We start from the raw sequence: 18,306 nt of genomic DNA, 5'->3' as shown, positions 1-18,306 counted from the left end.
ACTGCTGGGGGACAGTCTTTCACATGGGGACCCTCTCAGGTGGATATAAAATGTCTCGTATGGTGACCCTCTCAGGTGGATATAAAATGTCTCGTGACGCTAATTTGAAGAAGAACAGGAAGTTCTCTTCAGACTTCTGGCCAAATTTTGTCCTTCAACCAACTGATATTGCTATTTGTATGAGCTTACTCTATTAAATTAGCTGCTACATCTCCTCCTTTAGAGCTACATTGACTACATTTAAAAACAATGCTCTTCATTGCATGTACAGCACATTGGCATCTTATATGCCTACTTGGGACTGAAGGTACAAAGCATTCCTGCTAATTACAGAACAGTTAGAATAACCATCATTGGATTTATAGTTGGAATCCAGGTCAGGGACTAGAATTGCATTACTCAGTACTACTCCTAGCCTTGTCTCTGGTTCCCTGCTTGAGCAGAGCAGCTTTGATCTGAACACAGTGGGCTGCCTAGAGCCATTTGCCCTTGATTATTGGACCCTGATGCATCCCTCTGTTTCAGGCCATGGTTGGACCATGCCATTAGAAACATTGTGTGTTGAAACGTATTGGCAGATTTGGATAAATGGAGGTGATGGTGCGGCTTGTTGTATGTTGGGGGAGGGTGGGGAGGGCTGCAATTTTCCCACCATGCAAGATTTTTCTTTCAGGATGCTTCGTAGGAGGGTCAGGGATTCTCTCAGTAGGCTTCCAAAAAATATTCTGGCCTTTTGTCTGTGTGACTGAAGCTCCCTGTACTCATTTACAGGTAAAGAAGTAATTAGGGTGGAAAATGGATATATAAGGCACTTTGGCTATCAAAGTAGATCTTGCTTAAATTATGTAGGACTTTTGTTGGAGTTATAACTTGAGGACTGTCCTCACTTTGGTCTCCTTCTCCAAGGTACATTTGCTTCAGAAGTGGGGCCAACAAAGGTTGACAAGACTATTTCCTGGGATTAGAGGACAGTCCTATCAGGAGAAATAATGTAGAATGACCTATACTTTCTCATATTTAGAAGAATGAGAGGTGACAAAATCATTGAAATCTATATAGCAATTATAATGGCCTTTAGGAAAGGAAAATGCTATCCCTATCTAGTCTGGCCTACATGTGACTCCAGACCCACAGCAACATGGCTGACTACAGACTGCTGTCTGAGCAATTGAGGTGGGCAATAAATGCTGGCCTAGCCAATGATGCCCTCATCCTGCGAATGAATTTTAAAAACTAAAATTACTCTTGGGTTTCAAAGACTAAATGCTTAGAGGCTGCCTCCCCTAGATGGAGAGTCAGGGGTCTCGGGCTAACAGGTCACCCATTTAGATCTGGGAAAAGGATAGGGAAAAAACTGGGGAAAGAATTATTCACTCAGATGGGTGTGAATGGTTGGTATTCTGTAACTATTTATCAATTGTCAGTTGCTGAACATATTCAGGAGTGAAAACAACAGATTTTTGACTCTGAGGAAATTCAGAGATTGAAGGATAATTCAGGAACCTGGAGTTGAGCTGATAGATCTGCCATGATTGTGTTGAATGGAGGAGCAGCTCAAATATGGACTACTCCTGCTCCAGCTTTCCTCTGTGCTCTTATTTCCAGCCCATGAGACACCATTTGGCTCTAAGTCATGTGTTTTCTTATCTTGTTACCTGATTATCTCCCGCAGGAGCCAGCAGCGTGTCAGTGAAGGCCCAATGCCAGGAATTCGGCTCAACTCGCAAGCTGGCATCATTTGATGGTGGCAGACATTGTGGCCATATTCACCATAAACACAATCCTGTTGAGAGTCCGGTGTGATTTTATCGGTGCCTATTTAATATTTCAGGCTTTTCGTTAATTGATGCTTCTCTTCACCTTATTACCCCAACAGATCATTTACTAAGTGACGGGGAAAGGATGCCATTAATTAGAAAAAGTAAGTACACTGTAAAGTAACAATTCTCATACTCATTGACTTTCAGCGGATGTTGGGATAGATGCTTCAGAAAGATAGCACTAGGTTTTTGAGCGACTAAATCAGCCTGCCATCCATTCCTTGGGGATTTTTTTACACTGGTGTTTTGAAAGTGGTTGAGAATTCCATTTAATGTAGAATGTAGCTTCTCACATGAATGTGAAATAGTGCCCTGCTAGACCATTAGAAATTCAATTTTTTTAACCATGTGTTTTGAGGGGAGTACCTTGCTGAATGAAATGTTTGCTCAATGCTTTTAAGTGAAGCCTTTGCTGGCCCACACTCCATGTCACACCTGAAATCTGCTATCTCTACACTTTAAGTGACCCCGCTGGAACTTATTAACCGTCACTTACCATGCAGCCCTGGGCCATATGATTTTTTATCAGTTGATGGGCGTGTACAAGGTCCAGTGGTTAAAATGGCCCAGGCTCAACATGCTGTTGTCACAAAAATGTGGTGCTTAGCTTTTCCAAACCCAGTCCCAGTTAACAATTCCCAAAATATCCTGAGGCATTTCACAGAGTCAGAATGGGTGGTAGCTGGAGAGAATTGGGTTGGGATGACAGTTCTAACTCTCAGAAACTGGTTTTGGAAAATGTTATAACTTTGGTGGTTTGCAGTGATGATTTACTCAAGCTCATACTTAAATGGTTTGATGGTTTGTTTCTTGTAGTAGGTGACTGTCCCTGCTACTGACATTGGCATGTGGGAACATCACAGTGAAACTCTCTATTATGTAATGAATTTTCCTGACATACTGACAGAAAAACTTGTCAGGGAGGCTGTATTCACACTAGCTAAGACAGTCAGCAGTTATGTGAATGAACTGCTTAGTTCTGCAACAGGCAAAATTAAACACTGCGTGTATGATGAGAAACTCCCATTTGTATTCCATTGTTTCACAAACATTGTAAGTTTAAACTGGCCTTTTACTTAATATGAAAACACACACTGAATTTCAGGGTGTGTCATGGGTAGCTTTCCTCCTAGGGATGAGTGGCATTTCCCATGTAATTTTGTGCTGCTCACCTCAGTAAGTTTACGCACCACCTCCACAGCACTGTTCTTGTGCAATCTTGTGCTCAGCAGCTGTGGAAATACATTCCTGTGTCAGGACCTTAAGGTGAGCACCAGGTTTCAACTGCAGCTGCACAACAGTTAATACACTGCCACACTGCTACTGAGACAGTGCGGTCTCCATATTGCGCAGTAGTGCTTCAGGAAGATCTCTGCGCTCTGCCAGGGTAAGTGCCACCAACCTCTCTCTGCTATTTCACAATTCACTCTATCTCTGTGAATACACCCAGCTCCCACCAAGGCCCATGCTCTAACATCTTCACTATTGCATCTTCCCTCAATCTTCCCACCCACGTCATCTACTCAAGTGACTAACCCTTCCTACCCTCTGTACTTCCTACTTACTCATTCGGCACATCTCACCGCCTTTCACAGCTGAGGATGGACCAGTCCCCTGACTGGCCATAGTTGCCCTTAACAGACAAAGGATAGCTCCTGTTAGACTTTCACCCATCTTAGTTGGAGCATGTGTAGTGTGTTTGTCATTCAAACTGCTGCCACATGCCGAAGGTGTGACATTAATATAGCAGCGTGCCACTCATCAACATGCCCGCTCTCCTGACTGTTCACTGCTGGCAAACATGGCAAGCTGAAGGACAAAAACAGAAGTTGTGTTTGTTCCTGATTTACAGCATCTGTCGTTATTTTTGGTCATTATTAAATATGGGAAGCTGCCTGGATTTCTATCTGCAATAGAAAACAAAACAAGGCAAGGCTGAGATGCTGTGAGTGTCCAAGAAAGTGCAAAGCAATTGAGCACTAAGCCAACAAACTCTAGAGTCCTGAGATGCAGCTTGTTCTGTAGCATGAAATGGCACCTGTCCTTGTCGGCAAAGTGGCCTGGCATCAGTTTTGCAATGTAAGGTGTCAGTTGCACTTTGAAGTGCTGAAGTGTGTTGTAGGTTAGCCCGAGATGGACCTTGATGATGTATTCAGGCTGCTGCATTCCTGACGCCTGTCTGTGTCGACAGAGGAGAGTAGGCTGCCCATGGATGGTACCCTGAGATGTTGGGGAATGTTGACTGACGCGGATACCGAGAGATGATGCCAGTGAACTGCAGCCGCTAGGTAAATAACTTCTCCTCTAGTTTTCTTTCTGGCTACTGGGCCTCTGAGATTACTGATCACAAAACATTGCAGCAGCCCTGCAGCTTTAGAGCAAGCATTGCAGGTAACAGTTTTGCCTATCAAAGTGGGCATTCACACTGGCTAGTTTCACACTGATATCCAGGAGAGCAGCAACCTAAGACCATTAGATATGGGTGCAGAATTAGGCCATTCAGCCCATTGAGTCTGCTCCACCGTTCAATCATGGCCGATATATTTTTCAACTCCATTCTTCTGCTTTCTCCCCATTACCCTTGATTCCTTCACTAACAAAGAGCCTATCTGTCTCTGTCTTAAATGCACTCAATGATTTGGCCTCCAAGGCCTTCTGTGGAAACGAGTTCCAGAGATTTACCACCCTCCTCCTGAAGAAATTCCTCCTTGTCTCAGTTCTAAAGGGCCACCCCTTTTCCCTGTGTCCTCAGGTCCTAGTCTCTCCTACTCGGGTGGCATGGTGGCTCAGTGGTTAGCACTGCAGTCTCACTGCGCCAGGGACCTGAGTTCAATTCCAGCCTCAGGTGACTGTCTGTGTGGAGTTTGCACATTCTCCCCGTTTCTGCGTGGGTTTCCTTCGGGTGCTCCAGTTTCCTCCCACAGTTCAAAGATGTGCAGGCTAGGTAGATCAGCCATGCTAAATAGCCAGTAGATTTCAGGGGTGGGATGCTGCAAGGGGCCGTGTGGACTTGTTGGGCCGAAGGGCCTGTTTCCACTCTGTGGGGAATCTGATCTAATCTAATGGAAGCATCTGCCCCATGTCCACTCTATGCAAGTCTCTCAGTATTCTGTAAGTTTCAATCAGATTCCCTCCTCATCCTTCTAAATTCCATTGAGTACAGACTCAGAGCCCATAACTGCTCCTCATATGACAAGCCCTTCATCCCTTGGATTGTTCTTGTAAACTCCTCTGGACCCAGTCTAATACTGGCACATCCTTCCTTGGATAAGGGGCTCAAAACTACTCACAATATTCTAAATGCAGTCTTACTGGTACTTTATATCGCCTCAGCAATACATCTCTGCTGTTGTATTCTAGACTTCTTGAAATGAATGCTAACATTGAATTTGCCTTCTTATCAGCTGATCGAACTTGCATGTCAACCTTAAGAGAACTCTGATCTCGGACTCCCAACTCCCTTTGAGGTCCAGATTTCTGAAGGCTTTCCTCGTTTAGAAAATTACTGATGCCACTGTTCTTTGTGCCAAAGTGTGTAATCTCACAATTTCCCACATTATATTGCAGCTGCCACTTGTTTGCCCATTGTCCAATGCCGTCCAAGTCCTTCTGCAGCCTCCCCAATTCCTCTTAACTACCTGCGCCTTTACCTATCTTTGTTTTACTTGCAAACTTACAATACTGCCCTCAGTTCCTTTTGTCCAGATCATTACTGTATACTATGAACAGTCGTGGTCCTAATACTGACGCTTGCAGAACTCCTGTAGGCAATGGCTGCTATCGTGAAGAAGACCTCTTTATTCCTACTCTCTGCCTTCTACCCATCCTCTATCCATGCCACTACCTTGTCCTTTACACTATGGGCTCTTATTTAACAGCTTCCTGTGTGGCACCTTGTCATTAGCCTTCTGGAAACCCAACAGGTGATATCCACTGGCTCTCTTTTGTATAACTTGCTTGTCCATAAACCTCCATAAAGAATTCTAACAGATTTGTCAGGCATGTTGTTGATGAAACCCTTCTGAATCAGCCCAATTTTACCATGCACTTCCAAGTAGTCTGCGATTTCAACTTTCATATGAACTCTAAAATCTCACTGACGACTGAGGTCAGGTTAAGGGCCTGTAGTTTCCTCTCTTCTGCCTCCACATTTTCTTAAACAGGGGTATTAAATTAGTCATCTTCCAATCATCTGGTGCCCTCCCTTACTCCAGTGATTCCTGAAAGATCACCACCAATGCATCTACAATCTCTTCAACTAATCATTCAGAATTCTGGGGTGCAGTCCATCTGGTCCAGGTAATTTATCCACTACAGAGCTTTCAGCTTCCCCAACACTTTCTCCTTAGTGATGGCCACTACCCTCACCTCTGCCTCCTGGTTCTGTTGAAGTTCTAGTGTGCTGCTGTTATCTTCCATCCTGAAAACTGATGCAAAATACCCATTCCTGTTCCTCCGCCATTTCTTTGTTCCCTGTTTCTACTTCTCCAACCTCATCTTCCTGCGGTCCAATGTCCAATCTTGCCTCTCTCTTACCTTATTTATATCTACAAAAATTTTGTAGCTGTCCTTTATATTATTAGCCACTTTATTCTCATATTTCATCATATTACCACCGTCCACCACCAATTGTGTTTTTAATTGCACTCTGCTGGTTTTTCTAGGCTCCCCAAATCTCTGGCTTCCATTGATCTTCACCATGTTATATGCCTTTTCATTTTCTTTTATGCTGTCCTGACTTCCATGGTTGCCTCACCGTCTCCTTAATCCTCCCCTTTCTTCTTCCTTGGGACGAATTTCTGCTGTGCTTCCCGAATTATCCCCAGAAACACCTGCCTATGCTGCTCCACTGTCTTCCCTGCTGGGCTCCCCTTCCAATCAACCCTGGCTGACTTGTTCATGTCTTCAATCCACATTCCTGATTGCTCCATAACTCTTGACAGTCAAGGATTTATCTCCAACAGATGCAAGGGATGCTGGAGAAACCCTGGGGAAACGGCAGTATTTGTGGAGAGAGAAACAGAGTTAATGTTTTGAGTCCAGTATAACTCTTCAGAAGTTTAGATCTATTTACCTCTGGCTTTGAAATACTAAATGACCCAGCCTCCACAGCTTTCTGAAGAAGATAATTCCACAGACTCATAAGCCTCTGAGAGAAATGAAAAATCTCTTTATCTATTAAATGGGAGATCCCTTTTGTTAAACCTATGTCTCCAGCTATAATTTTCCCTGTCTTGTCAGCATCCACCCTGTCAAAACCCCTCAGGAATCTTTTATCAGCATTTAAGAAGAGGTTAGAAAAGTGGATGAGAATTAAGGAGGTATTGGAGCTAGGCACATGAGTTTAGGAATGACTGCTGATGTGGTGGAAGAACCCCAGATGTTCAGACAGGGCCAAGCGATCTGTTCCATTGTAGCCATTATATAATTCTGTGTGAAAGAGCTGCTTGATCCTCCCCTGTAGTAACTTACTGCTCTCAATAGATTTGTGTAATGAGGTGCCTGGGCCATTCTCAATAATTCCACCTGAGCTGGACTACAGGCACAAATGTCTAAATCCTCATTTACCAGTCCCAGTACACAGCACTACCATGCAGCCTGACAGCATTGTTGGATCTCTGCACTCCTCCAATTCTGGCCCCTTCATGGCTCACCAACTATGACTGCGTCACCATTCACAGCAGTCTCTCTGTATAGCAAGCTCTCCAACCCCTCTGTCTCACTTTCCTGTTTCAAGATGCTCCTTAAAGCTCCCCTCTTTGATCGAACTTTTGATTTGCCCCCAATATCTCCAAGTGTGGCTTGGTGTCAAAACTTTATCTGTTAACACCCCAATGGAATCAACTTGGGACTTTCTATGATATGGAAGGTGCTGAATAAATTCACATTGTTGTTGTATTTGTTGCTATAATAAACTGCCGAGCCTGATTTTGTGTTATTTTGAAACTGGACATTTCAGAGGCCATTGTTGGGATGGAGGTAGGGCCAATAATCATCTCAAGCTCCAGGGACAAAATTTCTGATGTATATTCCAGTCATTTCAAAATGCATTTATCCTTAACAACATTGATATAAAATAACATATTCACAAAACAAGTACAAGTTTTAGTATCTTGTAAATATTTTTGTAGAAATTCATGGCTTTTCATAATGAGCTTTGTTTACTTGTTGAAGTGCTGATTAATCTGTTTGGATTTGCTCTTTCCTTGATAAATACTTTGTCTTTTTCTCACTTTTGGTGTTTTTTTTCTAGTTAATCAGGGCTTGCTGTTCCTAGTTATTTTGACATTTTGCCTGGTCCTTTACAACAAATTTCACAAAATGTCGCTGTACAAGGAGGAAGCAGGTGAGTGTTCCTGTGTTGTTTACAGGAGGGAGTTCATCTGGGTTCGAGGAACGGTGGAATTCCAGATTGTACAGTGATTTTGATTTGAAGCCATTTAACATTCAGTTGGATTTTACGGTTTGATGTCAGCTCTGCCACAGTTCTTGTTCTCCTTCCCAACCTACTCTTTTAAATGGGATATAAACAGAAAAGTCAGGTCCCCTCAACACCGTGCCCACGGGGCACTCCTGGAATAGGGGCAGCACTGGCTTAAATACAGAGCAAAGCTCACTCTACTCTTTTTGAACAGGCAAGTAAACTTTTCTCAACTCTTTGGAGTTCATTATAAAATTCCTTTAACTCTTTTAGGATGGGAGATTTCAAGACTTGGGGGGGGGACGTGTTTTTAAGGTGAGAGGAGAAAGATTTAAAAATTACATGAAAGGCAACAGTTTTGCAATGTGATGCACAGACAAAGCAAGGTTTGATGGGCTGAATGGCTTCCTTCTGCACCATGAATCTGTGATTCTAGGATTCTTAGCAAATGCCTCTGGAATTCCACGTAGTTGACCCATGTTGGGTTTAAAACATTAGTTTTAGTCAAAATCTTCTCCCTTTCTAGTTGGATGTAAAATTCCATCATACTGTTTCTGCCACCTATAGGTGCCTTTACGCTGAGGTAATTAGGGGAGGCAGTGGCCTAGTGGTATCACTGGACTGTTAATCCAGAGACCCAAGTAAGGTTCTGGGGATCCGGGTTTGAATCCTGCTGCACAGGTGGTGGAATTTGAATTCAATAAAAATCTGGAATTAAGAGTCTAATGATGACCATAAATCCATTGTTGATTGTCAGGAAAAACCCATCTGGGTCACTAATATCTTTTAGGAAAGGAAACTGCTATCCTTACCTGGTTTGGCCTACCTGTGACTCCAGACCCACTGCAATGTGGTTGACTCTTAACTGGCCTCCAGGTAAGTAGGGATGGGAAATAAAAAAACTCCCTCATCCCATGACTGAATTTTAAAAAAATAATTAAACCTGTCGCATTACACAGTATCAAGTCTAGCGTATCCTAGCCTCTACAGTGTGGGGGTGGGGGTGGAGGAACACAGTAAGTCAGGCAGCATCAGAGGAGTAGGAAAGTCAATGTTTTGGGCTTACACGCTTCACCAGTCCCGATGAAGGGTCCTGGTCAGAACCGTCAACTTTCCTGCTACTCTGATGCTGCCTGACCTGCTGTGTTCCTGCAGCTCTACACTGTGTTATCTCTGACAAGTAGATTAAAATCACTCATGATTATTGCTGTCCCATTATCATAAGCACACAATGTTTCTTCTTGTCTAATTTGTCCAACGTTGTACTTACTGTTAGAGAGCCTGTTGACCCCACAAGTGAGTTCTTTCTCTGTTCCCTGACTATTCCTTATCTCCATGCAGCCCAATTCCATATCCCAGCCTCTGATTATTACATGGATATCATCTTTGATTAACAATGCTACCCCTCCACCTAGTCTTCTGTTTAAGTTTAATGTCATATACCCCTTCACATTGAAGACCCAATCTTTGCCACCCTGTAGCAGTGTCTCTATAATGGCTGTCAGAACATTATTTGTTTAAATATATGATATCGGTTCATGTACATTGTTATGAATGCTACACATATTCAGATACAGAGCTTTAGTTTGTCCTTTTCTTTCAGCTAGAGAGGATTCAGAAGAAATTTACCAGGATGTTGCTGGGTGTGGAAGGTTTGAGTTACAAAGAAAGGCTAGTTAGGCTGGGACTTTTTTAGTGTAGGACATTGACAGGTGACAGGTGAGGAGTATAGTTAGGGTTGATGGTAGGTGTCTTTATCCACGATTCAAGACTAGGGTGTATATTTTTAAGGTGAGAGGAAAGAGATTTAAAGAAAGATATGAGGGGAATTCTTTTACACAGAAGGTGGTTCATGTGCGGATTGAAATTCCTGAGGAGGTGATGGATGCGGGCACAGTTACAATGTTTAAAGGACACTTCGATAAGTACATGAATAGGAAATGGTTGGAGGGACAGGGGCCAGAAGCAGGCACGTGGGGTTAGATCCGAATTGCCCATGTTACTATTTTCCTCACTTACCTTGTCTCTACTCTTTGTTATAACAGCTCTTTTCATTTCTGATTCCTTGCCCTCACTATCTCACTTGAAACCCCTCCACTTCTCTATTTATTCAGTTCACACGGACGCTGACCCCAGCATGGTCAGATATAGACCAATTCAATGGTATTGCTCATACTTTCCCCAGTACTGGTGTAAATGGCCCGAGAACCCACTCTTTCACACCAGTCTTTGAGCCATATATTCATGTTTTGTACCGATGCCAATCAGCACATCGGTTAAGTAATAATCCAGAGATTATAACCTTTGACATTGTGCTTCTTAGTTAATCAAAACCAAAAGAACTGTGGATGCTGTTAATCAGGAACACTAAGAACCATTAAATCTTCTTAATTAAATGCCTAGCTTCCCTTCTCTCTACGTGAAACTTCTTTCCCAGTTCTACCTACATTGTAAGTACCGAACTGGATCATAACCATTGATCCTTGCACCACCATTCCATCCCTAAGAAGATGTCCTAAATTCTGGCACTAGGCAGGAAAAACAGCCAGTGTTTGCTTCAGAGAAAGGTGTCAATCCCCCTCACCATCACCAACTATGACTCAGATTATCAAGATGAGTTATTACTGGATCATTCAGATCCCAGACTGAAATCTGGCTTCATAGATCATAATTAGTTTGTCTTTTCGTTTTTAATGGGGTAGACTTTTGCTGAATTTCAAACAAGAAATGCTGCATATTTGGGTTTAACGATCAAAGTGAAGTATATTGCCAAGCAATCAGCATTTTTTTCTCATCCATCCTAAACTTGTTTTCCCCACTACTTTTGTATTCTTGTGAATTGTCCTGAAGAGTACAAAAGAAAAATCTCTGATGAAATGTGGTATTTTTCTAGCCAATCTCAAGATGTATTTCTGGGCAAGTTGGATAAGTGCATGAGGAAGGAAAGATATTCTTATAGTATGAGATAATATAATGTACATAGGATCCTGGAATGGACATTTTGAAATGAATGTTTCTGTGCTGTCAATTTCTGTGTCTTGTGGCAATTAATTAGTGAACGTTACCCTCTCTTCCCTTTCAATGACCTAATTATCTACATTTACTATTCAGCTGAAGAACCTGAATCTCCAACTGTTCACAATGCAGGCCATACTGTGAAACAGAGCAATGTTCCTCCTTCTGATGATTCTGCTCCCGAAGATGTGATACCAATTATAATCTGTGCTGCAGAAGACCGATTGGGTGGAACAATTGCAACAATCAACAGTATCTATAGCAACACTAATGCCAATATCATTTTCTACATAATTACACTGAGAGACTCCCTCGTTCATATTAGGTAAGATACTTGTTAATACATGTTATTTCAGGTCTTTTCTTTTCTCTGAAAAAATGACAGTTTTACCAACTAGTGAGGTGACAGCTCTGTGGGAGGGCAAATATTTAAGATAACCAGAAATTCATTAAAGAGGTTGTTAGGAAAATAAAGCCTTTACATTGTGACAAGAAGTTACAATTATTTGTTAAATTAATTCTTGTTAAATTAATGTTCATAACCACCTTACGTTTTGCTAGGAAGAACAAAGAAAAAACAATATAAATTAAGGATTCAATTCCAAAAGGCAAACAAGAGAGGCTTTGGGGTATGGATTCGCAAATCATCAAATGTGGGAGGCAACAAAGTGTGGAGCTGGATGAACACAGCAGGCCAAGCAGCATCAGAGGTGCACAAAAGCTGACGTTTCAGGCCTAGGCCCTTCATCAGAAAAGAAGGGTCTAGGCCCAAAACGTCAGCTTTTGTGCTCCAAAGATGCTGCTTGGCCTGCTGTGTTCATCCAGCTCCACACTTTGTTATCTCGGATTCTCCAGCATCTGCAGTTCCCATTATCTCTGATACAAATGTGGGAGGCATTTGGGATCCTAGACTTTTCCATTTAGAGGCCTAGCAAATGCAAAAACAAGGAAACTAGGACAAACCCGTACAAACTTGTTCAGCCTCAATTGGAGTATGGTGCTCAGAACTGAGCACAACACCTCAGGTAGGCATGAAGATTTTAGAGAAGACAGATTGATTGGTCCAGGAATTAAGATGTCAGTGATGTTGGAGAACATGGGATTGTTCTCCTTAGAGCAGAGACGGCTGAGAGTAGAAAAGTGCTCAAACCATGACCGATCAAGACAGTGGATTCAGGGACATGTGGAGATGGAAGTATTATGGAAATGTCACTACTGTAGTAATCCTGAACCTTAGACTATTGTTGTGGAGACATCAGTTTGAACCTCATCATGGCAGATGGTGAAATTTGAAATAAATAAAAGCCTGGAATTAAAAGTTAATCCAATGTCAACCGTGTAACCAATTACTGTAAAGAAAACACACCTAGTTCACTAATATTATTAGGGAAGGAAACCTGCCACACTTTCCTGGTATGGCCTATATGTAACTCCCTCCTCCAGCTATGCGGTTGACTTTTAACCACGCTTTAAAATGATCAAGGGAGGTTCTCTATCCAAGGGGCAATTAAGGATAGTAAATAAATCCTGGCATTGCCAATGCTGCCTATATCCTACAAAAGAAAAGGGAGGAGAAAAGTGCTTACATGGATTGGCTGAATGGCCTATTTCTGTGCAGTGAATATGATGTAGTCTTAACTCAATCGCTGAAAATTGGGCAAGTTTTATACGAGGTGGGCAATCCACTCTGTCATAATGCCCCCTAGGAATGACCCCCATCCTGTTCCATCATGTCCCAATGACAGCCCCTTAACTCCCAAAGGTCAGGCCACACTAAACAAGAAGTGGATTCTGTGGTAGATCGAAATTAAATGGAAGTCAAATGACTGAGTCAAATGGCTTTGACAAGTTGGAATCCTGATAAATTGGAGGAAGCATTTGCTCTGCTGCCCCAAAAACATGATAGTTATTCATTGACATCCATTATGATTCTGAATATAACACATAATGCGATCATGTTATTTAGGTTTAGTGGGATGAATGGAGATAAGTTCGGATGAAGAGCTGATGTGAAGGAACCTGATATCATTGTATAAAGGGACAAGATTTCTCGTCACCTTATTATGGCTTTTACTTTTGTGTGCTCTCCTCCACTTCTGCGAATCATCATTTCTTCAGATAGATAAACAGGTTAATTATGTTTTCTGTCCAACCACCCCTGCCCGCTCACTTTCCATTAGCAAATGGATCGAAAACACAAAGCTGAAAGGCATCCACTACAAAATGATGGAATTCAATGCTGCAATACTGCAGGGGAAAGTGAGACCAGACTCAGCAAGACCCGAGTTACTGAAACCTGTGAGTATGAATGCTTTGAGCCCGGAATAATAGGTTGGGGATACACCCTTCACAAAGCCTACTCCAGTGTTACAGATTTACTTAACATGCTCCTCAAAACATATGTATTATGAATAGGCCATTGAGCCCATCAAGCCTGTCCTGCTACTTAATAAGCTCATGGCTGATGTGTTTTGTTATTTGAGTTCCACATTCCTACTGACCCACAATAGCCCTTGATTCCACTGGTTCAGAAGAATCAACCTATCTCTGGCTTAAAAAATGTAATGACTGTGCCTGTACTGTCTTCTGAGGCAGAGGGATCCAAAATTTACACAATTGTCAAAGAGAGAAGCTTTGTCCTAAAAATGCCGGGAGTTGAAGCTGCTCTGCCATTCCTCTTTGTCTTAAATAATAAAGTCTATGACTTAAAAAAGTACAGACTTAACAGGCTAATAAAATGTGAGGCTGGATGAACACAGCAGGCCAAGCAGCATCTCAGGAGCACAAAAGCCGACGTTTCGGGCCTAGACCCTTCATCATTCAGTTCTCATCTTCTGTCATCACTTAGACACAGGGAGATTGATTGAAATGTATTACACAGTACAATACAATACAATACAGCACAGGAACAGGCCCTTTGGCTCACCAAGATTCCAGTACTTATTGAGAGCCACTACTTATTGCCCACGAGCAGTATCCATCCCTCTATTCACCTCCTGTTCATGTGTCTATCAAGATATATCGTAAACATTGATAATGTGTCCACTAGCAGCACCTCCACTGGCAGTGCATCCTCTGTGTGAAAATTTCCCCTACACTTCTCCCTTAAATATTGTCCCTCTCACCATGAATGTCTGCCCCCTCATAGTTGACCTTTCTACCTGAGGAAGAAGCCTCTGACTGTCCACCCTCCCTATGTCTTTCATGATTTTCTAGCCCTCTATCAGGTCAACCCTCAGCTTCCGCCTTTCCAGTGAGAACAATCTGAATTTATCCAGCCTCTCCTCATAACTATAACCCTCCAGACCAAACAACATTCTGGTAAACCTTCTCTGCATTATCACCAAAGAAACCATGTCCTTCTAGTAGTGACGAGAACTGCATGCAATATTAGAAATTACTCAATCCCATTGTCAAGAAACTTCTAATTTCCTTGCACTTTAGTTTAACTTCGGAGAGAAATAAACAAAGCTGCAAAATTCACCGATCAACTCACGGCTTTCTATGACACTGCTGTTAGATTTACTTTCTTCTCTTTTTCAGTGATCCCAGTCTGCTCCACACTGATCCCAGTCTGGCTCAAGGTGATCCCAATCTGCTTCACACTGATCCCAGTCTGCCTCACAATGATCCCAATCTGCCTCACAATGATCCCAGTCTGCCTCACAATGATCCTGGTCTGCCTCACAGTGATCCCAATCTGCCTCACAGTGATCCCAATCTGCCTCACACTGATGCCAGTCCGCCTCATGGTGATCCTGGTCTGATTTCTGCTTCTCCTGATCTGCTTCACAGTGATCCTGACTTGCTTCATGTTTCTCTTGCTGACCTTTCTTCAGTTATTTTCATATAGAGTTGCCATTTGACAGAATATCTTTCTATTTCAGCTCAACTTTGTCCGATACTTCATTCCATATCTTATTCGTGATCATGAAAAGGTGATATACCTGGACGATGATGTTATTATACAAGGTATTTTCTAGATGGTCAAAATTTTCATAGCACTTCTATTATAACATAACAAGTCAGGGTGGGTTCACACATCATAAACAAATCATTCACTGCCTTTAGAATGCTGACCTTTGAAGACAACAGCATCACACTCAAAGGGAAAGGAAAAAGACTAATTCAGCAACTTCAAGCCTGTTCTATTGTTCATTGAGATCATGGACTGTCCCCTAACTCCACTTCCCTGCTTTGGCTCCAGAATCTTGATTCCCTTCATTAACAAGCCCTACTAATTACAGTTTTAACATTTTCAATTGCTCCCTCCCCTCGTGTTAACCCTTGTTCTACTTTTAAAATTCTGCCACCTCGTTTGGTACTCTCCACCAGAGGAAATAGATTCTCTTTATGCTCCCTGTCAAACCCTGTAATTTGCTGAAATAACATAATTCCGTTCCCTTTTATAGCCTCAATGAGCTACAAGTCCAATCCACAAACAGGGCTGATACATTAAAAAATTTTTTTTGGTGGTAGAATTCTGGTGAATCTGCACCGCATGTAGTCCTGCTTGACCATGATCAGCAGTAAGTGCGATACTCTGGTGCTCAGTGTGTGTAGGCATGTGCAGCATGAATGATGCATGAATGGAGTATTACTCTTTGTATGGAACTTGGGAAACTCAGTCAGCATTGCCATGCCCCTACTTAGCAGTACATTGACTCTTAACTGGGAAAGGTGAGCTCGTGTTGGTCATTAAGAATGGCAGCATTGAAGCAGAACCTGATGGGAGCATTCAGCTGGCCGTCTCTGCTACATTACACACAAGCCAGCTACTTTGCATAGGTTTCAGTTCAAAAACAGGTGGCTTCTCTGATCTCTGTCTGTAACTTTGTAATATTTTCCCTTCAAAAATGTGTACAATTTTCTTTTGAAGCGAATATTAAGCCTGCTTCTCCCATCCACTCAGACGGTGCGAGAAGTGGTGGAAATGTCACTCAGCTGGTAATCGTACAGGTTACTCTGCAGTCGTAGGTTAAAATTCCAATGTATCTGATCAACTTTAAATTTAAGTAAATAAATCAGCACTGATGAATTTTAAAAGCTCACCTAGTTCACTAATGACCTTTAGGGAAAGAAATCAAACCTGCCACTCTTACCTACCCCAGACCTGCAGTAATGTAGGCGACTGTTAACTGCCCATTGAAATGGCCTCAGTTCAAGGGCAATTAAGGATGGGGAATGAATGTTGGCTTTGCCAGTAGCAATGACATCCCTGAAAAGAATGAAGAATAGAAAGTTTATTTCAGAACATGATGACACATTATGTCATACAAAAATGTTCCCTGTAGATCTTTCTCTCTAAATAATGTCACAAGGAGCTTGCCAGGGACGAACCTAGTTCAACTAAAAATTGCTGCACTGGAGCTCCAGGGTGAAGTAAGTAAGATGCATTTGACCATTTTCATAACTCATTTTCATGTTTTTCTTCCAGGGTCACACAGCAGAGGGGGTGGACTAAAAGTCTGGTTGAAAAGAGCTACAGGGTCATAGAGTCATACAGAACAGAAACAGACCCTCCAGCATAATCCCAAACAAAACTAGTCCCACCTGCCTGGCTCCTGCCCTGAATCCCTCCAAACCTTTCCTATTCATGTACTTATCCAAGTGCCTTTTAGATGTGGTAACTGTACCTGCATCCCCCACTTCCTCAGGACGTTCATTCCACCTGTGAACCACCCTCTGTATAAAAGAGTTGCCCCTCATATCTTTTTAAAGCTCTCTCCTCTCACCCTGAAATGTGCTCCCTAGTCTTGAAATCCTCATCCTTGGGAAAAGACAACTACTATTAACTCTATCAATACCCCTCAATACTTTGTAAACATCTATAAGGTCGCCTCTCAACTTTCTATGCTCTGGTGAAAAACGTGCCAGCCTACCCAGCTTTTCTTTATAACTCAAACCTTCCATACCCAGCAACATCCTGGTAAATCTCTTTGAATGGGATTTTCAGATGTGGGAGGGGAAAAGTAACAAATTAAAGTGTGTGTGTGTGTGTATGTGTGTGTGTGTGTGTGTGTGTGTGTGTGTGTGTGTGTGTGTGTGTGTGTGTGTACGTGTGTGCGCGTGTGCTTGCGTGTGCGTGTGTGTGTGTGTGTGTGTGTGTCGGTCCAAATGATCCCATTAGAGATGTTTGCATGCTCAGGCATTAGCACCTTAATGATGAGTTTGGAAAATGAGGATTGCCATTTCAAGGTTTCTAAGGGTACAGGGAACTGCCGGAGATAGCGAAGATGTAGTGTTAAGCAGAATTTAATGCAGGGTGGACACATGGGCAATGATTTTGCAGGAACTGGAGTTAGCAGAGGCTGTTGCTCAAAGAGCTTGCTGAGGGATCTTGAAATTGAAGTGCCAATTTATCAAAAAGTCTACTTCCGAGTTTATGAACAGAGTATGTTTAGCAAAGCATAGCTCATCTTGTGATTTGTAAATATAGGTGTCACGTTATCTCCAGGAGGCCTGGTTTAAAATCCCAACTGCCCCAGAGATGTGTAATTGCATCCCTGAACAGGTTGGTTAGAAAATATTTTATTTTAAATCTCTTCAACACCATGCTGTTAGATGATCTATTATTCCAATCTGGTAATGCCCAGATACTTAGTGATGGAAGGTGCCACTAATAGCACCTGCTCACTGACGCCTGGTTTGTGTTCTGCCAGGGCCACTCAGCTCCTGACCTCATTCCAGCTTTGGTCCAAACATGGACAAAAGAACTGAATTTCAGAGGTTAAGTGAGGTGAGAGTGACAGCCCTTCACATCAAGCATATCATTTCTGCTCCAAAACAATGCTGCAGGAATTCCTCAGGGGAGTGTCTTAGGCCAAACCATCTTCAGCTGCCTCATCAATGACCTTCCCTCCATCACAAGGCCAGACGTGGGAACATTCGTCGATGATACTGCTATGGTTAGCACCAGTTATGACTCTTCAGATACTGAACCAGGTCCAAATGTAGGAAGGCCTGGACAATATCCAGGCTTGGGCTGACAAGGGGCAAATTACAAATGCCAGGCAATGACTGCTCCAACAAGAGAGATTCAAACCATCG

The 18,306-nt window shown here is 42.5% G+C and overlaps 1 protein-coding gene across 2 annotated transcripts in view; it reads left to right on the top strand.

Moving 5' to 3' along the window:
- glt8d2 (glycosyltransferase 8 domain containing 2) overlaps positions 1–18,306 on the top strand; it is a 37,693-nt gene that overhangs the window by 6,673 nt on the left and 12,714 nt on the right. The window contains exons 2-6 of one of the 2 annotated variants that reach the window (XM_048548335.2): positions 1,877–1,921; positions 8,074–8,166; positions 11,389–11,581; positions 13,437–13,554; positions 15,144–15,228. In XM_048548335.2, coding sequence (XP_048404292.1) covers positions 1,903–1,921; positions 8,074–8,166; positions 11,389–11,581; positions 13,437–13,554; positions 15,144–15,228 — 508 coding nt within the window. In that variant the 5' untranslated portion in view covers positions 1,877–1,902. Of the gene's footprint in view, positions 1–1,876; positions 1,922–8,073; positions 8,167–11,352; positions 11,582–13,436; positions 13,555–15,143; positions 15,229–18,306 lie in introns of both variants that reach the window. The other variant, XM_048548334.2, reaches the window with a different exon arrangement.

Source organism: Stegostoma tigrinum, chromosome 18, assembly GCF_030684315.1.
Source record: "Stegostoma tigrinum isolate sSteTig4 chromosome 18, sSteTig4.hap1, whole genome shotgun sequence".
Classification (NCBI taxonomy): domain Eukaryota; kingdom Metazoa; phylum Chordata; class Chondrichthyes; order Orectolobiformes; family Stegostomatidae; genus Stegostoma; species Stegostoma tigrinum.
This window is presented reverse-complemented; position numbering and strand designations above follow the sequence as displayed.